Source organism: Temnothorax nylanderi, unplaced genomic scaffold, assembly GCF_030848795.1.
Source record: "Temnothorax nylanderi isolate EJ_2023f unplaced genomic scaffold, tnyl_v1.0 TNYL_tig0352_pilon, whole genome shotgun sequence".
NCBI classification, from domain to species: Eukaryota; Metazoa; Arthropoda; class Insecta; order Hymenoptera; family Formicidae; genus Temnothorax; species Temnothorax nylanderi.
This window is the reverse complement of record NW_027249414.1, coordinates 33,462-60,000: the sequence shown is the minus strand read 5'-3', so window position 1 is coordinate 60,000 and position 26,539 is coordinate 33,462. Positions and strand designations below refer to the sequence as shown.

General features: G+C 40.1%; 2 protein-coding genes across 2 annotated transcripts in view; one reads left to right on the top strand and one right to left on the bottom strand.

Annotated features, from left to right (window-relative positions):
• LOC139781654 (uncharacterized) overlaps window positions 1-12,542 on the bottom strand; it is a 120,333-nt gene extending 107,791 nt beyond the window's left edge. The window contains exon 1 of the mRNA XM_071720522.1: window positions 12,083-12,542. Within this exon, the coding sequence (XP_071576623.1) occupies window positions 12,083-12,542 (460 nt within the window). The remainder of the gene's footprint in view (window positions 1-12,082) is intronic.
• Window positions 12,543-16,636: 4,094 nt separating this feature from the next.
• LOC139781660 (uncharacterized) lies at window positions 16,637-18,350 on the top strand. The gene is made up of 3 exons (XM_071720526.1): window positions 16,637-17,219; window positions 17,323-17,662; window positions 17,747-18,350. The coding sequence occupies exons 1-3, from the start codon at window positions 16,833-16,835 to the stop codon at window positions 17,983-17,985; spliced, it is 966 nt and encodes a 321-aa protein (XP_071576627.1). The 5' UTR covers window positions 16,637-16,832; the 3' UTR covers window positions 17,986-18,350.
• The last annotated feature ends 8,189 nt before the right edge of the window (window positions 18,351-26,539 follow it).

Here is a 26,539-nt window from a genome sequence, read left to right as displayed (position 1 = left end):
TAATAATAATAAAATTGGCGTGGAACAACGAAGACCATATATAAAATATATGACTGAAAATTATATGGAAATGTGTTTAGTTCCGCTATCACCGCTATCTGTCGTATTGAACGTCAATGAGAGAATGGGATATCAAATCGTAAGGGAACAATTTCCCATTACACCTGCTGAAGCTATGACAATCCATAAAAGCCAAGGTCAAACTTACGAAAAAGTATGTGTTGATTTTAGAAATAATTACCGTATGACGAAGCCAATGTTATACGTAGCGCTGAGTAGAGTAACAAAATTATCTGATTTATATATTCTTGGAAGTTTTACATCACCAAAAAAATCATCAATAAATAATTTATTGGAATTAGAAATAAAACGTCTAAAAGAAGAAAAGTGTCTTAAATTGTCGTATTCCAAAATTATAAAAGGAAACCAAATAAAAATTATTTACCAGAACGTACGGTCACTGAATAAAAATTTGATTAATATATCTTGTGATAAATGGTATAAGCAAGCAGATTTATTAATTTTTGCAGAAACACAAACAATCGCAACAGACAATTTGACATTTGAAGGATTTAATATTATTTTCCGAACAGATAATTATGATAAACGTTTACCAAAAGGAATAATATGTTTTATTAGGAAGGAACTTAACGCATTTATTGATGACCATATACAAAAAGATGAAACTATAAATGGACAACAGCGTCATATTGACTTGATACGCATGAACATAAATGAGGTGGAGATCATTACCGGTTATAAATCTCCCTCAGTACCTAGAACTATGTTTACGCACGAATTGAATAATATTTTAAGCAAATCTGTTAGTAAAAAAAAATTATAATAGGTGACTTTAATTACAACTCGTATAATAAAGGAGAATTTTTAGATAAACATTTAAATAAATTACAATTTAAACGTGCAATTAGTACCCAAGTGTCAACTACAAACTTTAATACGCAGATAGATGTAATATTTATATCGGAGGAAATAATAAATTATAGTGCTGGAGTATACGAAACTTATTTCTCAGATCATAAGCCTATTTTTATCGGATTAAACGAGCAGAACAAGAGACTAATATCAAGTGTAAAGATGTTTGAAAAATTAAAAAAAGAAAATTCTTCTAACAAAAACAAAAATTCAGAAGAACATTTATTCAACGTAATGTCTGAACAAACTAATGAGACATTTAGGAAAGATAACAAAGAAAGTGTAAAAGTGGCAGATACAGTAGAGATTAATCCACCCCCACAAACTTTAGAAGAAAACGTGCTAGAAAAATATTCGTGGCTAGATGATAGACCTTTAAATGAAATTATGAAAATAATAGAAAATAACACTCAATTTAATCGTGTTGATGTATTATTTATTACTGGTTTACATTGGGTTAATCCAATCTTTACCCCAGATGTTCAGATTGTTGGAGGTTGTCAAGCTGGCAACCACTGGCATTGTATTTATTATGACGGTGTAAAACTTCATATATATGATAGTTTGTATTTTGAGACGCATTCTTATGACGATCTAACATTAGTTGAAAAAAAATACATTAAAAAGCGATATCCTAATTTAACCCAGAATAATGTAATATTTGAAAAAGTTACAAAGCAGCCGGACCTAGCATCGTGTGGTATATTTGCAGCAGCATTTGCTATATCAATAGCAAGGGGAGAAAATCCATCTATTAAAAAATATTCAACAGATATGCTAAAGATGCGTAGGCATTGTCTAAAGATTATTAAAGAAAAAAAATTACTGCCTTTTCCGGAAGAATAAAAACTTAAATTTAAAGAATATAATACATACAGGATGATATACACATTCATTGCATTTTCATATTTCTTTTTATGTTAATTTGTAAAAAAATTATGTCTGCAACTTCGTGTTTGAACAAGGTATCATGTTTAAACAAGACATCGTATTTGAACAAGGCATCGTGTTTGAACAAGGCATCGTGTATGAACAAGGCATTATATTTGTCACAAAGACGAGTGTGTAAACAATATAATGTCTGAACAAGACATCGTGTCTGAACAAGACATCGAGTCTGAACAAGACATCGTGTCTGAACAAGACATCGTATATGAACAAGACATCATATTTGTCACAAAGATGAGTGTGTAAACAATATAATGTCTGCACAAAACATCGTGTCTGAACAAGACATCGTGTCTGAACAAGACATCGTGTCTGAACAAGACATCGAGTCTGAACAAGACATCGTGTCTGAACAAGACATAGAGTCTGAACAAGATATCGTGGATTAGGCCTACAGGGGAAACCACTTAAAAAAAAACGCGTCAACAATAGTACCTCATAGGTGACGAGGAAATCTATTATCGTGATTTTACAAACGTCGGTTAACTTTAAACTTTAGTTTACTCACTTACGATTCGTACTATCTCTTTTTATTAAGGAGAACAGTTAGAACATCTCAAGTCTCAATAAATGAGATATCAAAAAATGATGTTTTAGGATAATAAAAAAGTGTGCAAGTAGAAACTTGCACATTGCTTCCTCATAGTGTGCAAGTAGAAACTTGCACATTGCTTCATCATGGTGTGCAAGTAGAAACTTGCACATTGCTTCTTCATAATTCTCAAGTGTACAAGTAGAAACTTACACATTGCTTTCATATAGTTTTTAGGTGTGCAAGTAGAAACTTGCACATTGGTTTGTCTCAATTTTTAAGTATGCAAATTATTTTTAGGTGTGCAAGTAGAAACCTGCACATTGCTTCCTTATAGTTTTTAAGTGTGCAAGTAGAAACCTACACATTGCTTCCTTATACTATTTAAATGTGCAAGTAGAAACCTTTGTTCACAAAGCTTCCTCTATGAGGAAGCCAAAAAAAAATACTAATAATTACTTCTACTTGCACACTTAAGAACTATGAGGAAGCAATGTGCAAGTTTCTACTTGCACACTTAAAAACTATATGAAAGCAATGTGTAAGTTTCTACTTGTTTATAGTTTTATTATATTCTTGGCTTAATTGTCTAGATCGGATCATGATCTAAGATCGGTATGATTCAAGTAATTAAGTCAAGATCGGGGCATGATCTAGACAATTATGTCGAGATCGGGGCATGATCCGGACAATTATGCCAAGATCGAGAGACGATTCAGACAATTAAGCCAAGATCGGGGCATAATCCAGACAATTAAGCCAAGATTTGGGTATGATCCAGATAATTAAGCCAAGATCGGGGCATGATTTGAGTCAAGATCGGGGAACGATCTAGACAATTAAGTCAAGATTGGGGGACAAACCAGACAATTAAGCCAATATTGGGGCATGATCTAGACAATTAAGCCATGATCGGGGCATGATCCGTACTTATAATACCAAAATTATAGCAGCCACTACGTTTTGGTATTAGAAAAATAATTTCGGACACAATTACATCACAGCATCTTAAAGATATGTTAAATTTAAAAAGAATAGTATTGAATCTTTATTTAATTAAAGAATAACTACAACTTCATCTAATACTTGTCAAGTTTCATAAATTCTTAACACAATCATACTCCTTTCAATGTTCAAAACGCTTGTCGTCACCTTAGCAGCAACAGTGTTTTGTTTACAGATTGCATCGAATAAATTCATTGAACGTTCTTAATAAAAAACAAAATACCTCAAGAACTAATCAACCAAATCTTAAAGAATTATATATGAAATACAAGTAGAAAAGACTTAAAAATATAATAAAATTCGAAAAATTGCGCCAAACCAATCGCAATTTATTCAATTTGTTGTAAGCGCACAACGTATTCACGATAAAGTATGGCACCTGGCAACACCGAGGGCCGGATTACTGGGTAATCCGACCCTAGCGACGAGGACCGATGACGCGAAAGCCAGCACGCGTCGCGGTAATGACCATATATGGTCATTTGGGATATCACCAGCCCGCTAGGACGTTGATCGCGAAGTCAAAATTGCTGACTGCTAAGTCAGCAATGCCGAGGCGATAAAAAGCCCGCCCTTCCAAGGAACGGCGGGCAGTCTAAGAACCAAGCGCGTACCGCGAGACAACGAAACGTGAAGTGTAACCCGCAAGTCAGGGTAGTGTAAATACACAATTATATAAATAAAACTATCTTTTATTTAACGCGACTGCAAACTCAATATCGCCAGTGTCCTCTCTCCCTAATCGGCGGATCCAAAGAACTCGGTGCCGGCCCTGATCTCCAATTCAAGGCGGCGGCACAACAATTGGTGGCAGCGGTGGGATCTGCTAACCGGACGAGAGGACATCCTGCCAGACTTACGCCTGCAAAAAGGAGCGGATCATCAAAAGGCGGTAAAACATCCCGGAGAGGAACAGCCGACCAGATCCAGAGCGAGAAAAGCCACGGTAGTAGCCCCCGCGTGTTATCAGCGACACCGGAGAAGGCCCCGACCTACCGCACGGACTCGCCAGCCCGACGCAGCGGAGCAGCGAAGCAGAGACGCAGCAAAGCAAGGAAGCAGCGAAACAGCGAAGCGGAGACGCAGCAAAGCAGAGACGACGGAGCAACGAAGCGGCCCTGCAGGACAACAACCCAGCGGAAAACGGACGCAATGCGCTACACGGCGTTACTGTAAGTCCGTTACAATTTATTATTGCGAACGCCAAATGTAAAACTTTGCGAGCGACGCGAGACGGTCCGCGAACGCCGATAACAAAAATAGTGAGAGCCGATAGATGTCAGACGGCGAAATCACCCCATTCCGCCCCGTCCGAAACGCATCGTTCCTGCACAGCGAACCAGCACTGCGCGCGATAGAATATAGCTCGCGAAGTCCCGTGCGCGTCAATAGAAATACCGATAGCGAAACATTAGACCGCGTGCGACGGAATTTAGACTCACAATTTTCGGACGATAGCACACCGGTGCTAGAACTGCACCCGAACGTCATTATACAGCGGGAATTTCCGTTCGACGAAATAGACGCAAGTTTAGCGCGTGAAAATAACAATAATAATTGCGGTAACGGCGACGATAGACTGACCCCGACACACGCAGACGCACACAGATTGCCCCCGACCGACGGTGACGCACGATATCCCGACGCGAGCAGATAGCGCGCCGGTAAACGTCCGACCTTATCGCTTGTTGTGCCGCCGCCTTGAATTGGAGATCAGGGCCGGCACCGAGTTCTTTGGATCCGCCGATTAGAGGGAGAGAGGACACTGGCGATATGTAGTTTGCAGTCGCGTTTAATAAAAGATAGTTTTATTGATACACTTGTAGATTTGCACTACCCTGACTTGCGGGTTACAATTAACGTTTCGTTGACTCGCGGTACGCGCTCGATTCTTAGACTGCCCCCGACACACGCAGACGCACACAGATTGCCCCCGACCGACGGTGACGCACGATCGGACACCTCGGACGACACGCAGAGCGAGAACGCAGGGAGAGGAGAATTCTCCCTGACCTCGTACGACAGCGATACATTCGACCCCGCGGAAGAGGATTATACCCCCCGGGCCAACACGATGAGCCAGCCACGAGCTGCCGCGACCATCGCACCGCGTGAGGACATAGCACCCGCGCAGATTAACGCAGAAATAGAGCGGCTCAGACTCGCGACAAACGGGCGACCGTCCGAGATTGATCAAAGTCGAGCCCCCGAGCCGACGCGAGCAAGCCCAGGAGCAATAGACTCCGTGCTCAGCGATATCCAGCACATGATGCGCGACATGCATGATCGAATAAACCGTGCAGAGGCCGCGGAATTCGATCGTTCTGTAGAACTCCTTCGCACAATGCGCGATATGCAGGACCGCGTAAGCAGGCTAGAAGCCGCAAATTACAATCGCCCCGACGAAATAGGTCGCCGCGTACACAGCCAAGGTCCCCTCGACATAACGTACGGAAGAACGTTGGAAGACGTCAGAAACCAACACGATCCCGTAAATACGTACCTTAAATTAAAGGAAGCTCGCGATATGATTCCGGAAATCGACGGAACTTCGCGCAGTCAAGTACAGAAATTCTTAAACGCAAGCACCTATGCGATGAACGAAATTAACCCCGCAGAGGAAAAATCATTATTGAAAGCGATACTTTGCACGAAATTAACAGGAAAGGCAATGTACGATTTCCAAACGCGAGACATACACTCGTTCGCTCAATTGAAACAAGAAATAGAAATGTGCTATCTAGCAAAGCGAAGCACCACGCACATTCAGAAAGAATTTAATATGCTCCGGCAAAAGCTAGGCGAAAGCGCGAGAGAATACGGACTCCGCGTAGACAAATTATCAATGGAGCTATATCAATCGATGATCGAAGGCCGGGAACAGTCTTCAGAACAGAGAAAAGCGATATTAGATACGATACAGGAACTAGCGCTAGAAAATTTCCAGCTAGGACTCCGAGATGACATTCAAACTATCGTGAGGTCCCGAAACTACGCCAACCTCACAGCAGCCATTTTAGGCGCCACTTCCGAGGAGAAATTGAAAGGACCTCCCCAACGTTCAACATATAATACCGATCGAAACCAAAACGGTCAGGAGCAAACCCGACGAACTCAGAGCGTCGGAGTCAAGTGCAATAAATGCGGAAAGCTCGGCCATAGCGGACAAGAATGCCGTACTAGCCGATACGCCAATAGATATTCTCTCCCGAGAGCGGAAAAACCCCACGGAATAAATACCGTTGAGAAATATTGCTTCCACTGCAAGAAAGAGGGACACAAACGGGAAGACTGTTGGACGCTTAACGGACGACCCGAGAAAGAACGGACTCGCCAAGCCAAATATGATGCACAGGAAAAGAAGCCGATAAATGCGACCGAAAAGAATCGAGGCAATAGGACCTCAGAAACGGATGAGGACATGTCAAATAGCGACAGCAGCAGCAGCAGCCGCAGTAGCGGTAATGACAAACAAGAGAAACGGAGAAGGCATAAGACGCGACATGGGCTCGAGTACCGAGTAGCTCAAGTGAGCGGTAAAGCGAATAAGAATTCTAATCTGGACCTCGTCACCCTCCCGATGCGAGAAGCAACTAAGGGAAAACTGAGTTTTTTGCTTGACTCCGGAGCCGCAATAACTTTCATCAAGGTCGGAAAATTAAAAGATAAGACTAAAATACGAGAAAAGAAAATAGCGCTAACCGGCGTAACTGGACATCAGATCTACACCCTCGGGAAAATACGAGCATCAATAGTAATAGGCAAGGAAACAATCCGGCACACAATGTACGTGGTACGAGACGATTTCCCGGTCGACTACGAAGGAATTCTGGGAATCGATTTCCTGAAAAAGCATCAAGCCGTGCCAAATCACGCCGAAAATCGATTAAAAATCGGTGCCGCGACATTTAAACTACAGCCGTATCGAAAGTTTACCTTACCACCGCGTAGCGAGACAATAATATCCGCGATAACCAACACGAATAAAGTAGGTATCGTAAGGGGTAAAGAGATAAGCCCGGGAGTATTCATCGGTAATTGTATGGTAAAACCGATAGATTTCCTCTGTCCAATAAGCATAGTAAACATAACGGAGAAGCCCGTCGAAATAATCACGCCGCATGTAACTCTAGAAGAGGCACCGGTGACTGACAAGGCCGACATATTCACATTACAGCCGACAGAAGAGCGCGAATCAATCACCGAGCGACGCGAACAATTGCGCCGTAAATTAAGAATGAGTCATTTAAATAACGAAGAAAGAAAAACGTTAGAACAAATATGCGAGGATTATTGCGATATATTCCATTTAGAAGACGACAAGCTAACGTGTACCCCGACGGTGAAACACGAGATCCCGACGCGAGCAGATAGCGCGCCGGTAAACGTCCGACCTTATCGCTTGCCAGAAAAACATAAGGAGGAAATAAATCGACAAATTAACAAGATGCTAGAGGATGGAATTATCCGCCCTAGTACGAGCCCGTGGAATTCGCCAATACTAGTAGTACCTAAAAAACCTGACGCTTCAGGAAAAATAAAATTTCGAATCGTAATAGATTTCCGCAAGCTTAATTTCCTTACAATCGGAGACTCATTCCCATTGCCGAATATTGCAGAAATACATGATAAATTAGGAAAGGCAAAATATTTCACAACTTTAGACATGAGAAAGATAAAAAGAAGACAGCATTTTCCACTCCCAATGGACACTACGAATTTAACCGAATGCCCTTCGGACTAAAGAACGCGCCAAGGACTTTTCAGCGAGCAATAATAGCAGCATTAATGGGTTTAGAAGGAATCAAATGTTTCGTCTATCTCGACGATGTCGTAATATACGGAGCAACCTTGGCCGAACATAACAGGCGCCTAATCGAAGTATTACAGCGATTACGAAAATACCGTTTCAAGCTTCAACCCGATAAGTGCGAATTCTTGCGTAAAGAAGTATTATATTTAGGGCACATTATTTCAGAAAACGGAATACTACCAAACCCTGCCAACATACAAGCAGTAATAAAGTGTAAAACGCCTAAACGATCAAAGGATATCCAGACTTTTCTCGGATTTGCTGGATACTATCGAAAATTTATAAAAGATTTTTCTAAAATTGCAAAACCTTTAACAAAATTATTGAAAAAAGGGGAAAAATTTAGTTGAACAGCCGAACAGCAAATGGCGTTCGAAACACTAAAAGAAAAATTAACTACGGCACCCATATTAAATTACCCCGATTTTAGCCAGGAGTTCTTAGTAACTACAGACGCATCCGACTACGCAATCGGAGCCGTGTTATCACAAGGAACGGTAGGACAAGACAGACCGATAGCATATGCCAGTAGAGTATTAAATAAAGCTGAGCAAAATTATAATACGACAGAAAAAGAATTGTTGACAATCGTATGGGCCGTAAAACATTTCAGACCTTACGTGTACGGAACAAAATTTAAAATAATTACGGATCATAGACCACTAATATGGCTATTCAATGTAAAAGATCCCGGCTCCAGATTAATTAGATGGAGACTTAAACTAGAGAAGTACGATTACGAGATCGCCCACAAAGCAGGCAAAATGAATGCAAACGCTGACGCATTGAGTCGAAACCCAATAGTGGAGGACTTACAAGTAAATAACGTGCATCAAGAAGAAATGCCGGGAAAATACTCGGAAGAAGATAAACTACAAATATTACGCGAATATCACGACCTACCTATGGGAGGACACCAAGGAGTCACAAGAACTATAAATCGAATCCGAGTGACCCACAATTGGAATGGACTTACGAAAGATGTCGAAGATTATATAAATAAATGTGAATACTGCCAAAAGAATAAATTGAGCAGAAAAACAAAAATGCCCTTATCAATTACGGATACTCCACAGAGACCATTCGAAAAATGCGCCCTTGACATAGTAGGACCATTAACTAGTACGAATAACAAAAATAAATATATTTTGACCTTCCAAGATAGCCTGACAAAATTTAGTAAAGCAATTCCCGTAGAAAATCAAGAAGCCACTACAGTCGCGAAAGCTTTTGTTACCAAAATCGTGTTAGAACACGGAATACCGGAAAAAGTACTCACGGATCAGGGTACAAATTTTACTAGCGAAATGTTCAAAAACGTGTGTAAATTATTAAAGATTGAAAAAATACAAACGACAGCTTATCACCCAGAAAGTAACGGAGCATTGGAGCGGTCGCACCGCACATTAGCAGAATATTTAAGACACTATATAAATGAAGATCAGACGAACTGGGATGAATGGCTGCCCTACGCGATGTTTACATATAACACAACGCCCCACACCACGACAGGATTTACACCGTTCGAATTAGTTTACGGTCATCAAGCTATATTACCGACAGCCCTAACGAAACCGCCAAAACTGACATATACCTACGACAATTACGCACAAGAACTTCGAGAAAGAATACGCGCAACAAACGAATTAGCTAGAGAACACATCAAACATGAAAAAACCAAAGCAAAGCAACAGTACGATAAAAAGACGAATTCCGGAACATTCAAAGCAGGAGATACAGTACTATTATACGACGAAACGGTTCGACGAGGAAGATCAAAGAAACTAGAAGCGAAATGGATAGGACCGTACACAGTAATAGAAAAAATTAATGACATAAATTATATAATCAAAAAGGGACGAAAGACGTTACGCGTCCACGCTAACCGTCTAAAGGCCTTTATCGAAAACTAAGAAGGCAAAGAGACGAAGCATAAGCAAAAGACATAGCATAAGGACAACACAGTAATAAATATAAACGAAACTTACGATTAATCCCGACGGGGAGCACCGTGCCCCCGCCCAGCCATAAACGATACGACAGACTAACATTAAAGAAAAACGAATTAAACAAATGTACGCGAGAAACTACTAAATTTATAGGTAAAAAAAAAAAAAAAAAAATTTCCGTGTATGTTGTAACTGCGAATGCACCAAGCGAGGTGCAGCCTTATGTAATTCAGTGTAATAAGATGCCAGTTTTTTTTTTAATAAGAATATCGTATATCCAATAGGTTCCGCGACCATAATAGTAGTAGTAAGCATTATACTTGTAATTATTTACGTAATAAAGGAAATTAGAGTGTAACCTCTCAGGAAAAAGAAAATCACAAATAAATAAATAACGAAAAATTTCGAACACCTCAGTTTTTCTTTTTCCGCGGGGGGGAGGGATGTTGTGAGCGCACAACGTATTCACGATAAAGTATGGCACCTGGCAACACCGAGGGCCGGATTACTGGGTAATCCGACCCTAGCGACGAGGACCGATGACGCGAAAGCCAGCACGCGTCGCGGTAATGACCATATATGGTCATTCGGGATATCACCAGCCCGCTAGGACGTTGATCGCGAAGTCAAAATTGCTGACTGCTAAGTCAGCAATGCCGAGGCGATAAAAAGCCCGCCCTTCCAAGGAACGGCGGGCAGTCTAAGAACCAAGCGCGTACCGCGAGACAACGAAACGTGAAGTGTAACCCGCAAGTCAGGGTAGTGTAAATACACAATTATATAAATAAAACTATCTTTTATTTAACGCGACTGCAAACTCAATATCGCCAGTGTCCTCTCTCCCTAATCGGCGGATCCAAAGAACTCGGTGCCGGCCCTGATCTCCAATTCAAGGCGGCGGCACAACAAATTCTAAATCTGTTATATTCTTCAGTCTTATATTCTCAAATCCATATATGGACCATGTAGCCTGAACTACTCAAGTCAACATCGATTTAACATTGTATCGATTGTAAAACTTTATTTGTGCCACTAATTTAATATTTCATAATTTTAAATATATAAAAAGTGTTTTTATTACTAAAATTATGAAATATTAAATTAGTGGCACAAATAAAGTTTTACAATCGATACAATGTTAAATCGATGTTGACTTGAGTAGTTCAGGCTACATGGTCCATATATGGATTTGAGAATATAAGACTGAAGAATATAACAGATTTAGAATTTGTTGTGCCGCCGCCTTGAATTGGAGATCAGGGCCGGCACCGAGTTCTTCCTCGTAGTTTTTAAGTGGGCAAGTAGAAACTTGCACATTGCTTCCTCATAATTTTTGAGTGTACAAATTATAAATGTGAACATTACTTCCTCACAATTTTCAAGTATGCAAATTGTAAATTTGCACGTTTGCATTGCTTAATCAACATTTTATTTCGCTCATAAAGCTTTCTCTATGAAGAAGCCAAATTAATAAATATCTACTAATAATAATTATACATAAAAAAATAGGCTTCCTCATAAGTGTAAAATTTAACACTTCAGACTGCGTCGTAATATCTTCACTCGTAGGGCACGTAGAGGAAAAATAAAAAACACTTTTATCACATAATTCAAACCTTTTATCACATAATTCAAGCTATCGATTGAGTCTACTTGATCGGTTAAGCGGTTATTGAGATATGATAATATCGAATACTCGCAACTCGTCAGTTTGCATAAAGATACATGGGCGGGCGGTCTTGCGCTGCGCGTGTACTTGGCGTGAGACTCTACCGTGTCTCTTGATACTTATTGTTAGAATACTCCATTTTCTTTTTTGAGTATATCTATCACAATTAAAAAGAAATATTTTATTGTTCTTAATCTAAACAACCTTATGCTGCGCGATAATTAAAGCCTCACCTGGTTTTTCACAATCCCTTACATCACATAGGTCTTGCGGTACCAATGGATCTGTTGTATAACACCATGTGCCAGCGATATTGCGCGAAGGATCTCTACAATAATTATTGGCATCTCGTACACTACGTTCGGGATAAAGACTGTCATTTAAATAGGCTCGGTCGACAAAATGAACAGGTTTGACAACTATAAATTCTGATTGTGATAATAAATTTGATAATGATGGTTTCATAAATGATTGCGATGGTATCGATAAAATATGTTGTTTCGTCGTCAAATGATGTTTCCAGCGAGAGTTTGCACGAAACGATCTTAAAGTCCTAAGAGGAAGTCTTCTTTTCAATGACGTGTTCGATCTTTGTATCTGTTCAGAATCATAATTGTTTAACCATTTGGCACAAGTTCGGCCCGAACGAGTCGTTGATAATGTGCCTATGTAATCATTAGCAGTTCCTGCCATTCGACATTCTGTGAAAGAAGTAAAAATTTATTTAAGCTCAAATCAAGTTTAATAAAATATATTATTAATGATAGGATTAAGATCTTACAAGTAAGTTTGAACTGCATATTGATATATGTAGTTTCAAACTCTCTATGATTACTTCGAAAAATAAAAGCAGTATTGAATATCGAGTAATATAAAGGATCTCACTAGTGTGTCTAAACCAACAAAGAAACAGCAACGGCCAATAATCGAGTAATAGTATATGTCAAAAAAAGTTTATTTTAATCTGAATAATACATACTACGTCGGGACGTTTCGAACTACACAGAGCCTTCTTCAGCCAACAAACGATGTCAATTAAATAAATGAATATAAGTTACATAATAACCCGGGAAAAAATGTTTATATACAATTTTATCTAATTATATATAACTTTGTAGATATAATTATACATGGATTTTGACCTGATCTAATTATATATAAATAAATAAAATTGTATATGATTATATGTAATTAGATCAAACTATGCATACTTCATATATATATATATATAAATGATTAGATATAATTATATATATTTTTGGATACAATTAGATCAAATCTTTAATGGGTCCATTTTTGTGGTAAATATGTAGAATCAAAAGTGAAATGATTTATTCCATATATTATAACTTGGCACTGCTTGAGACAGTGCCGTGTCTCTTGATACCGTTTTTATACTACTGTTCGTCAAATTTTAAATACGAGAAACGAATCCTATCGAATGCCATCTATTAGATAATCCAAATTTAAAGTTTATATATGATTATATATAATTATATATAATTATATATAATCTTTTTTTATATTTGTAACACACCAAATTTAATAAATTCTATTATGTGAACAATAAAATATATATGTACGCATACATATAAAAATAAAATTACATTATTCTATACTAGAAAAATGGTATTTTTACGCGAATTTATTATTTATTATTTCAATCAAACATTAAAAAATATATATATTGTATAATTATATCTAATTTGGCGTAATTATATATAAGTTTGTATATAATTTGATGTATCTCAACTCGAAAAAAAATTCTAATATAACTTTGCATAATTTGATATAGAGTTATAAATATTTTGATATAATTACATATAATTATTTACTCGAAAAAGACTTTTAATATAATTTTACATAATTTGATATAGAGTTATAAATATTTTGATATAATTACATATAATGATTTACTCAAAAAAGAGTTTTAATATAATATTGTATAATTCGATGTGGAGTTATACATATCTTGATATAATTACATGTAATTATTTACTCAGAAAAGAATTGTAATATAATGTTGCATAATTTGATATGGAGTTATAAATATTTTGATAAAATTGCATATAAATGAATACATAAATAGATCTTATTATATATGATTATATATAATATGATATAATTAGATAAAATTGTATATAAACATTTTTTCCCGGGAAATTAAAGATAATATAATAAAATATTAGAATTTATAGGATTCGTATCAATGGCAAATAACAAAGTCAATCGGAGTCACATCAAACATGAGAGCAGTAAACTAGTAAAATGTACACGATGTATATATGTAAATATCTATGAGCGAAGTGAAATATAAAATTAATAAAACTTGACGCGTCGTTAACACGACTGACTTGAGTCTTTGTCGCCATCAAATGAAGAATAAATCGTGGATATAACTTCGGCTTCGGATTTACCAATTAATTTTATATTTGACTTCGCTCATAGATATTTACATGTACATCGTTACATCGTGTACATTTTACTAGTTTACTGCTCTCATGTTTGATGTAACTCCGATTGACTTTGTTATTTGCCATCGATACAAATTCTAATATTTTATTATATTATCTTTAATTTATTATGTTTATTTTATTATATTATTTTTAATTTATTATGTTCAAACTTATATTCATTTATTTAACTAACATTGTTTGTCGGCTGAAGAAGACTCTGTGTACTTCGAAACGTCCCGACGCGACGTAATATGTATTATTGAGATTAAAATAAACTTTTAAATTTGACATCTACTATATGCTCGATTATTAGCCCTTGTTTTTCCTTTGTTAGTATTTCGAGTACTTTCGAGTACCTACTACAAGTATTGGTACTTTTAAGTAGACTCGCATCTGGACAAAATAAATTCAAACCCTTTATAAATACCTCAAAAATCAAGACGATCAAGAGCATTACTTTTATATGGATTTGAATCTGAATCTACTATGTTCGATTCTTATGAGTACTTTACTAAAAATAGTAATTATTTACTTTAGGGGACACCACGCCAATGATTTTGATCTTAACATATGTTATCAAGAACATAACCCTGAGTAACCTTCAAAAGGTTTTAGTCGGCGGTCATTGTCTGTTCAAAAGTTTGTTACGTAAAAACCCCGGAATTTATGGGGCTTATCCCATACGAACACATAACGATTGGACACTGCTCGATTAGAAACGTAATATTGGACACGTTTTATTAGACACCGTACGATTGGACAGAGAACGATTCGACACCGCACTATTGGACCCTTATGAAAAAGTAGTACTGTTTTTAATACTGGAAAAAGTATTGGTGAAAGTACTGGAGACATAAGTACTCAAAGTACTACTAAATTCGACCATACTGACTTCGTCAGTACCCCTTTCCAGTACTCATCCAATACTCATTCAGTACTCCCTTCAGTACTTCCTCTAGTGTACTCCCTCCAGTACTCCCTCCAGTACTTTCTCCAGTATTCCCCCCAGTACTCCCCCCAGTACTCCCCCCCAGTGTACTCCCTCCAGTACTCTCACCAGTACTCCCTCCAGTACTCCCTCCAGTACTCTTTTAGTACTTATCGAATAATCGTGGGATACTAACGTGTGGTACAGGCGCAGTAGGGGAGAGTGGGCACCCTTGAACCACGTTTTTTCAAATCACATTAAAAATGTGAATTTAAAAATGTTAATAACTTCACTATAATATAAATGAAACTATTCGATGTTTAATATAATAAACTTTGTTTGTAAATGATTTAAGAAGTAAATTTTCAGAAATATTTTGCAAAAATAATAATATTTCGAAATGCTGCGTTTGTCACAGAGGACCCTACGCGTGGGGTCGATTGAGCCATAGCGTAGGGTACACTGTGACATGTAATGTGAAAGGTAGGGTACCCTGTGACACGTAGAAGAGATCTGTTTAAATCCTGTTTATTACAAATCTTTGGTCAATTGAAAAACCAAGACTGTGCTAGAGAACCAATTTATCAATAATCGTGTCATATTTGTTTCATCAGATGACCTAAGAAATTGAAAACTGGGTAATTCTTCAGTTTAGCTACCTCAGCACAGAAATCGATGCAATTAGGCTTAATCAACGCGTTTTTGCACGAAACGAACGAATCTGGCAGAAAAAAGTGTCGCTCTGCCACGCGAAGCGAGATATTAACAGTTAAAGTTGACAGGAATCAGGTTATGATTCCCGTCATACCGACGAGATGTAGCGACTGGTAGCGACATAAACATGCCCCGCGGGGGCATATGCGCATGCTCAGTGGCCGCACGCGCATGCAAAACTGCGCCAATTTTAAATATGATGACTGGTCAATCATGCGGAATAATCAAGCGTCTTAATTCAAGCAGTTAGGTATCACGCTGAGAGTTTGTTTAGTTTTATTATGCGGGGGAAGGGGTTCCGCCGCAGGCTACTTCTATGTAAAAATCACAACTTCTATAAAGCAGGGCATATACACACGTGTGTATGCCCTGCTTTAACGGAAATCACAACTTCTATAAAGCAGGACATACACACGTGTGTGTGTGTGTGTGTGTGCCCAGTACATGCGTGGAATTAGAGAATATGGTATCAACAGAGAATGAGTTATAAGATAAAAAAAACGTTTATAAATTACAATTATTGTGTTTATATTGGTTTGGGTAATTCTTCAGTTTAGCTACCTCAGCACAGAAATCGATGCAATTAGGCTTAATCAACGCGTTTTTGCACGAAACGAACGAATCTGGCAGAAAAAGGTGTCGCTCTGCCCTGCGACGCGAGATATTAATCGTTAAAGATGACAGGAATCAGGTTATGATTCCTGTCATACCGACGACATGTAGCAACACTGAACGTGCCCTGCGGCCATATGCGCATGCTCAGTCAGCTCAGTAGCCGCACGCGCATGCAAAAGTGCGCCAATTTGAAACTAGTGTGCAAAATGAGAACTAGAATAAAACAAATGAAGCGCGCTAAAATCATACGTGAAGTCGCAGGCACGTGCAATGTTAGGCTTATTAGAATTTGCTCGTTTAACATATAATAAAATAGAATTAATAGATTTTTTGATTCAGCATGGCGTATTAGCAAATACAATTAAGTGTAGTCAGTGCGGTGACAATATAAACATCGATAAAGATACATTAACATATCGATGTAGAAGACGATATTACATAAAAAATATACATAAAAAACGTGTCTGCAAACAGTGCGATTTTTATAAAAGTGCGAAAACTGGTACTTGGTTCCATAAAAGTCACTTAGACATTGCTACTATTTGCAAAATAGTAGCATGTTTTTTGATGCTTCGACACCCGCGTCACGATATTACAATGGCTGAGACTGGCGTGGCGTCAGCCACGATTACAGATTGGTTCAATTTTTGCCGAGAGGTAATTATATCTTAATTTATGTTAATAATTGTACTGTATAGTAAAGAAAAATGTATAATAATTAATGTCGAAAAATAATTTTAATATTATTTTTTACTTGCAGGTCTGTGTGTTTTGGGCAGATAAGTATAGTACAAAGCTTGGTGGCCCAGGACACACAGTTGAGATAGATGAGACGAAAATTGGACATCGCAAGTACAATCGTGGCCGACTTTTAAAAGGTAATTGGATTTTTGGAGGGTACGAGCAAGACTCAAAAAAGGTCTTCATCGTTCCAGTCGAGGATCGGACAGAAAAGACACTCCTGGCATGCATCAAGGAATGGATTCTGCCAGGAACCACGATCATGTCAGACTGTTGGAAGTCTTACAATTGCTTGAGCAATGAAGACTTCCAACCTCTGACAGTGAACCATTCCTATAATTTTGTTGATCCTGAGAGTGGTAAAAAATGTTGAAAATATATATAAATAGGTAATTATATTATTAATGTTGCACTATAATTTAATATATTTTTTCAATTTACAGGTGCACATACTCAACATATAGAGCGCGTTTGGAGAGAGGTTCGGGCAAATATTCCAAGATACGGAACTAAATCCGAGCACTTACTTGGATATTTGTCCGAATATCTTTTCACACGCGCCTATAAACGACTGGAACGTATCGAAGCCTTTTTCGAGATCATCGCGGAAATGTATCCTCCAATGTCCACTACCGAGGACCAGCCAGTATCATCCAATCCGGGACCAAGTACAGCACTTTAAAAATATGTTTATCGCACTTTTTGGAGACACGTTTTTTATGTATATTTTTTATGTAATATTGTCTTCTACATCGATATGTTAATGTATCTTTATCAATGTTTATATCGTTATCGCACTGACTACACTTAATTGTATTTGCTAATACTCCATGCTGAATTAAAAAATCTATTAATTCTATTTTATTAGAATAATAAATCACTTACATATCACTTACAATTAGCTTTCAATGATGAACATAGGTTAGATGACGCGCTTTAAAAGTATTTAACTGTTTAACCCCCCTCCCCATGCATGTACTTTATAATTTCGCTTTACAACTTAGCATGTACTTTAAGTTGTAAAGCGAGTTCCACGCTTTCAACCACGGGGGGGTGCGGGGGGGGCCAAAGGCTCCCCCTTGCACCGCCTCGTCTGCGTGTGTGTGTGTGTGTGTCCACGCGAAACGAGGTGCCACATGGGTTCATGACGCGCTTTACAACTTAAAGTACATGCTAAGTTGTAAAGCGAAATTATAAAGTACATGCATGGAAAGGGGGGTGCAGGGGAGCAAAATCCCTTCGCCCACGCATGTACTTAAACGAGCTTGTAAGTAGAAGTTGTGATTTCCGTTAAAGCAGGGCACACACACACGTGTGTATGTTATAGAAATTGTGATTTTCGTTAAAGCAGGTCACACACACTAAATACTTTTAAAGCGCGTCACTCTCACACACACACACACACACACACACACACACACACACACACACACACACATACCCACACGCGCGCGCGCGGGGGGGGGTGCAAGGGGGGGCCTTCGGCCCCCCCTCCCGCACCCACCTCAGCCGGTAGGCAGCGTGGACCTCGCTTTATAACTTAAAGTACATGCTAAATTGTAAAGCAAAATTATAAAGCACATGCATGGAGGGGTGCAGGGGGGCTTACATGCGTGAGCGCACGTGAGCGGGAAGGCTTTGTCAAACTAGTATAGCAAACGTAGCAGCGCCTTCGTCAATCAGACTAGGGATTTTAGGCTGTATGCAAAAAGGCTAGACGTCTTGTTAGCCACATTGCAGAACGTGCATCATTTACCAATGAGGCTGGTGCTAGTTAGACTTTTTGCAAAAAGTCTAAAGTGTGTCAGTCTTATTGAGAACTAATGAATGCTTTCGCAACAAGGCGGCTTTTTGCAAACAGGCTAGCCTTTTTGCAAAAAGGTTGATTTCGCAAAAAACCTGCGACACATATACGTACATCTAATCCTGAAAAATGATAGGATACATTTTAATAATTGTTTTTTAAGAAAAAAATATAAAAATTTATTAAAAATTTTTATGCGAAACATTATTAAAAAATAATTGTTTTACCTATTCCATAAAACAATTTAGGCACGTGAATACAGAGGTTAACCAAATCGTAAACTCCCCAACGGCACGTCACATTGTCAACGCGGGCAACCACGGGGAACACGCGTGACGGCGTTCCGGTGCCATAGGATCAGCGCGGACCCTCGAGCAACCTAACCAAGCTGCGTTTTTCGCGGGTGAGCGATAAATAGCGACAGGGGGGTTAGAAAAGCTCGCGGTGGAGCGCGACCATTTTACCGACTCGACGGCGTCCTCGCGCCGATTCCTCGACGCGCCGAAGACGACGACGACGACGGCCACGACCACCACGACGACGACGGCCACGACCACCACCACGACGACGACGACGACGACGACGACGACGACGACGACGACGATGACCACCACGACGACGACGACGACGGACCACCACCGACACCATCACCACTACAACGGCGGCGACAATGACACCGAGACGATGCGGCGAACGCTGGACGCTGCGGTCGCACGCGCGACTGTCACTGACACAACGACCAAGAACGACGATCTACCGCGCGCGCGGCATGTCAACTCTCGCGCGGAAATCGCGAGATCTCAGAGCCGTGCCGTGTCTCGCCGTACCTCGCCGACGTGCCGTGAGCGCGAGCGATCTCGAAAACAACGGTCCGCTATCTTTTCGGTCGGCCAAAACACCCGTTTTGCGACGATACGTGCGGACCATTTCTTTCCTACACAAACTGACGCACGTGCAAGGGAAGACAGAATCACGCCGCTCGAGGGAAACCTAACCTGAAATCGCCGTGAGCTGAAGTCGTGCGCCCGGCGCGCCACAGTGACGAGACTAGCGGACCAGCCCCGGGTGCTTACTAGCAGATAAGCCCCAAACATAAGTTTCAGGTTTGATCGCCCACGAAAAATTAGACATTAACGATAATGAAAAAACTACACTGGATTCGTGTTCAGCATGCATTACTCTTTATAATCACGTACCTCGAGATTTAGAGAGCAAATATTATTGCAGATATTACAATATTTCCACGCGCAGAAAATTTCACTTTCACCTTCCGAAAACACGTTTGCCCTCGTAAAAATCATAACACGGCAGGTAACCTGCCGAAACTCAGTTGGTCACATGGGTACCATAAGCAGCGTTTACAATGTTAATAGCGAGTTCGCACAATATACAGGTTCCGAGATATTTGATTTGGCGGATTTACCCCGTTAGCGGTCTAGCCCCGGTCTCCCCTATAACGGGTAGCCCTAGAGCAGGCGCTCTGTATGTATGTGTAAGAATCGGTGAGCACTTCTTTATCGACGCTGATCGAGTTCGCCTGCGCTCTGTATGTATGTGTAAGAATTGGTGAGCACTTCTTTATTGACGCTGATCGAGTTCGCCTGCGTCTCCAGCATCCCCTTAAGGGGATCCTATAGTGGCAGTAATTACCGACATTTAGTTAAAACAAAACCACTTTTAATTGGCTTTACGGAATTGCAAAAATTTGGTCTAGAATTAAAGTACGCACAAAAATGTAGAGGGCTAGATCGGTTTTAACTTCCAAAACGAAAAAAACATTAAAAATTTGGGCACATAGAGCTGTCACTGACGACAATATTTGGTTATACAAAAATACTGCAGTTTATATATACAAAATAAGAATCTAGCACAATATCGTGCAATTACAACTACGATAGAAGTCTAGAAAAAAAGTGTCATTGTTTTAACTTTTATACATGCAAATATACATGCGGAATGACAAGAAGAGCAGTATGGCGTGTAGCGAGAGATGGCGCAGCAATCGAAACAAGGACAGATGCCTCTCGTTAGACAAGGGCAGATATAGGCCGGTAATATAGAAAATGATAGAAAACGAATTAGAACGGAATTAAAAATGTTCGACATTATCGACATCGAGGAAGTTCGGCCTTCACTATAGGAATTGTGGACCCCCTTAAGGGGATCCTATAGTGGCAGTATTTACCGACATTTAGTTAAAAGCAAACCACTTTTAATTGGCTTTACGGAATTGCAAAAATTTGGTGTAGAATTAAAGTACGCACAAAAATGTAGAGGGCCAGATCGGTTTTAACTTCCAAAACGAAAAAAAAATTAAAAATTTGGGCACATAGAGCTGTCACTGACGACAATATTTGGTTATACAAAAATACTGCAGTTTATATATACAAAATGAGAATCTAGCCCTCTAGGAAAAACATTAAAGAACAATATCGTGCAATTACAACTACGATAGGTCATTGTTTTAACTTTTATATATGCAAAAGCACATGCAGGTTGATAGGATAAGCAGTATTGTGTGTAGCGAGAGATGGCGCAGCAATCGAACAAGGACAGATGCCTCTCGTTAGACAAGGGCAGATATAGGCCGGTAATATAGAAAATGATAGAAAACGAATTAGAACGGAAATAAAAATGTTCGACATTATCGACATCGAGGAAGTTCGGCCTTCACTATAGGATCCCCTGTTGTTAAAATTATAGGCAATACGCCGGGCACGCCAAGGATGCTGCTGGAGATTATTTCCATCTTCGATTGTTGTCTCTGCTTATTATCGATGTAACTAAACCCTTTTCAATTTCTGCACCTCTCGTTACGCTATCTATTGTATTCTATATTTTCATTTTATCATACCGTTGTATTTCATACATTTTTAATGTCTTCTGTATCCTATATTAGGTCTACTGCAATTTTGAGAGATAGTTTTGTAACGATGCGCCCCGAAAACCGCATCGTTCCCGGCAAACATCAGCCGGATGCCGCCCGGCCGAACATCCGCCGGGCGAGGAAAGGCACGGTGTGCCATATTTTAATCTTGTACAAAACCGCGTTTGAATAAGTCCACGCGAAGGACTTACCGCGGCAAACCGACTCGGAGCGCCGAGCGGTGCCGAAACCGACCGAAGACCGCCGAACGCAATCGCAGCGTCGGGACGCCCGTAATTTCCGACCGTCCCGCCGCGGCGCCGCTCCATCCCGGCGCTCGCGATTGCCGTCGCTCATACCCCCGCCACTTGCGAAACAGCCGCGGGTATATAAACAGGCCATTTGTTAATAATAAATCGTATTCCACCGTGAGCCAGCACACCGATACGACCGATCATTTGCTGCTCTCGGCATCCGAATTTCCCGAAAGCGAACAAGTCCTGAGGTAGAGAGTTGCTCTCTGGCTCCGTCGAGTGACGTATCTCGAAGACTTTTCGTTCCCGACCGCTCCTCATTTTATCGGCACGTCTCAAGTCTAGAGAGTTGCTCTCTAGACTTGCTGAGGATTTCAGCCGTCCGATAAGGCCATCCGCACACCGTACCATCGCGAGTCAGGATATATAGAGAGGTGCTCTCTACCCTCGCCGAGGGTCTCGGCCCCACGGTACCGTTCCCTGAGCGACGGAATCCAGGCGATCCAGCATAGGGAGTTGCTCCCTATACTCGCTGAGTGTCTCAGCCGCCCGATACCGTTCACCTCCCATAAGCACCACCGCGAAACAGAGTAAAGAGGTGCTCTCTACGCTTGCCGAGAGTCTCGGTCGCACAGTAGCTTTTCCCGAGGTCCGTATCCTCGTCACCGCGCTTACTCCACCGAACGAAACGCGGTATTCAAGCGTCGCGACCCGCGCCCGCACGCTCCCGCGTTGAACCGCGTCATATCACCGCTCCATATTCCGCAAGCACACGCGTCCGCCTATCACCGCCCGCATTCCGCCGCGCCAGCGGAATATCCCGCGGTCCGTCTATATTGTACATAGCGTTCCGTCCGCGAATAAAACTTGTAAATACGCGACTCCTATATATAACATCGATCACCGTAGAATAAACCTTTGTTAATTACATAGCGTTCCGTCCGCGAATAAAACTTGTACATATCGCTCCGTCGTTAAAATACGCGACTCATGTATATAACACCAATCACCGTAGAATAAATCTTTGTTAATTCACCCGGAAAACCGAGCCTTGTGTGTTCCTCCGCGCCTACTCCGAACCCTGACCAGTCGCGAGCTCAATCCGCGCGTCGAAAACTGGTTGTTTTAGTTTGTAAAATATTGTATTCTTTTAATTCACGCACAAAATATATATCTTGCGAAATATTACTTACTCTAATAAATATACTTGAAATAATACTTTGATTTCACTTCTTTTTCATGCTATTATATTTATTTTTTGTGTTTTTTAAATAATATTACTTACTCTAATAAATATACTTAGAATAATACTTTGATTTCACTTCTTTTTCATGCCATTATATTTATTTTTTTTGTGTATTTTAAGTAAATATTTTCTTTATTTATCTAATATTATTTACAAAATTATTTTGCGTGAAATATACTTGGAGGTTTTTTTTTACATTTTTAATGTCTTTTTTTAGTCAATTTTTTTTACTGCCCGAATTCACTCTAAAGGGGTAAAATCCACTTTTGAAAATTGAGCCACTTTTTGTTTTTATTTTATTATTTATTAATAAAAAGAAATAGAACAAAATTTTATTAAAAAAACTTAGTTTTTTAAATGAAATTTATCAATTAGAAAACTTATCGATTGTTTAAAGAATTATATTTTCCAAATGTTTCTGAGCTTTTCAGAAGAGTGGGGCACCACAATATCCACAATGGACCACCAAAGTATAATTCTAGTGTCCGACATTCGGCTTCGGCTTCGGCTTCGGCTTCGGCCACCTTCGGCCAAAAATTACACCTTCGGCAAAACAATCAGCTTCGGCCGAAATTAGGCCAAAATTAGGCCGAAGGTTTTGCCGAACCCGAAGGTTGAATGGCGCGTGCGCAGTGCGCACTCCGCGGCAAGGAAGCGCGGGTGAGTGACAAGTCGGCAGCCGCTGCCTGTTTGATTTTGTTTTGTTTTTCGGGTCACTCGGCAAGACGGCAAGTCGGCAGTGTCGGCACTCGGCAGTCCCGGCAAGTCACGCAACGATTGTCGATTGCGAATATTGCGATTCACGTGACATTACTGATAATGTGATAATACTGATATTAGCAATAATAGCAATATTACATATTACTCATATTAGTCAGACGAGTAGGTACGTATCTCCAGTTGAGATTAAGAGTCTCAACACTTTGATTTTTAACGATATGTAAATATTGTAAATGTATTATTCAATATTGTTAATTATTACGATTTATCTTCTAGTTTAGACCGACTTGCAAAGTCGGCAGTTCGGCACTCGGCAATCCCGGCAAGTCACGCAACGATTGTCGATTGCGAATATTGCGATTCATTCACGTGACATTACTGATATTGTGATATTAGCAATAATAGCAATATTACATATTACTCATATTAGTCAGACGAGTAGGTATGTACGTCTCTCAAGTTGAGATTGAGAGTCTCAACACTTTGATTTTCAACGATATGTAAATATTGTAAACGTATTATTCAATATTGTTAATTATTACAATTTATCTTCTAGTTTAGACCGACTTGTAAAAGTGTCTCTATTCGTCGTGTTTACATATGTATAGGCCGATTTGAATGCAGTTTTCATCAATTCATCATTTAATTTTTCTAGAACCAAGTAATTCAACTCAAGTAAGTATCGTTTAACTGTATAAAACATTACTAATGTTTAATGTTAGTAATGTTACATTACGCTGAAATTTTATGAGCTGTCAGAATTGACTTGCACTTTTTAAAGTGTTTATATGTTTACGTATTTTTTTTATTGTGTGAAAATTCATTATTTGACGTAGGTTTATATTGCTTTTAGTTCAGGTAAATAGAAGTTTGATGAGACCATGGGAGGTCGGTTGGTGGGAGTGGGAGTGTTCGGATGGACGGGAGGTAAGAAGTGAGAAAAGGAAGATTTGCGAAGGAGGCGAGGCGGGAGGAGTGGAGCAGAGCGGAGGAAAGGACGGAGGAGGCGTGGAGGAGGTCGGGAAAATGGAGGAGGCCCCGTGAGAGAGGCAGATGGGGCAGAAGATTCGAAACTCGGAGAGAGGTGTTTAGAGATTAGGGCAGGATAAAAGTAAGGTGAGGGGGAAGGGACGGCAGGGGGGTCGGCCTAGCAGAAAGTGCGGGTTGGCATCCTGCGGGACGTAGAGGGGCAGCACCGGGACTCATGGTGGCGCGCGTGCACGGGTCGTGGGGGGGAAGGAGATAGAGCGAGAAAGAGAGACGAAAGGACCGGGTCCGCATGATAGCGAAGAATGGAAAGATCGAAAGAAGAATCGATAGATCGAGGAGGAGGGTCGATCGAGGAAGGCGAGCACGCGGTGGTAGGAGATAGAGGAGCTGAAGGAGGAGGTAAAGGGACTGAATAGAAGGGTGGAAAGAATGGAGCAAAGCGGTGGCAAAAGAAAGAGGGAGGAGAGCGAGGAGAGTGAAGGTAAGTCGGGGAAGAGGAAGTGGTGGGCACGGGAGGAGAAAGGAAGCGACGACGAAAGGAGAAGGAAAAACGTAATAATAAGGATCGAGAAGGAGAGGTGGGAAGGCAAGGAATCAATTTGGATGAAAGTGAAGGAGCTGTTTGCGGAAGGTCTGAAGGTGAAGGCGGAGGTAAGAGAGGTAAGTGTGGTAGTACAAAGAGGGGACTGGTTAACGATACTAGTAAAGCTGGGAGATGAGGATGAGAATTGGCGGGTGCTGGAGGCAAGGAGAAAAGCAGGGAACAGGTTAAGGGTGAAAATAGATGAGGATAAGTCGGTAGAGGTGAGGGACAGAGAGAGAAGGGAGAAAGAAAGGAGACTAGAAAAGAGAATGGAGAAAAGCAGGACGGCGGGGAGGTCTGAGGAGGATGAAATCACGAGAGGGATGGATGAGAAGCTCCTGATGGACTTGGACGAGGAGAAGGAGGACAAGAGGAAGGGGCTGTAGGCGAAAGAGAAGAGCCGAGACAGAAAGGAGGGAGGCAGAGTGACGCAGAGTCGGAGGAAGCGGGGAGGGAGGGGAAAATGAATGAATGTGAGGTCGCAAAAGGTCAGGTCTAAAGGGGTGAAAGTTTGTAAAAGGTTTGGGTACGTTCCTCATAAAAACGCCTTGTAGATTGTGAACCCTACGGGGATATACAATAAAACTTACATACATACATACATACATGAGACGATGGGATCGACAGCTAAAAATCCCATTTGGGACTAATTTGATAAAAATGAAGCTACAGCAACTTGCAGAATATGTTCCAAAACATTGTCACTTGGTAGTTCACTGCCTAGAAAACAAACAGTGACCAATATAAAAAATCATTTAGAAAAAATTCATAAA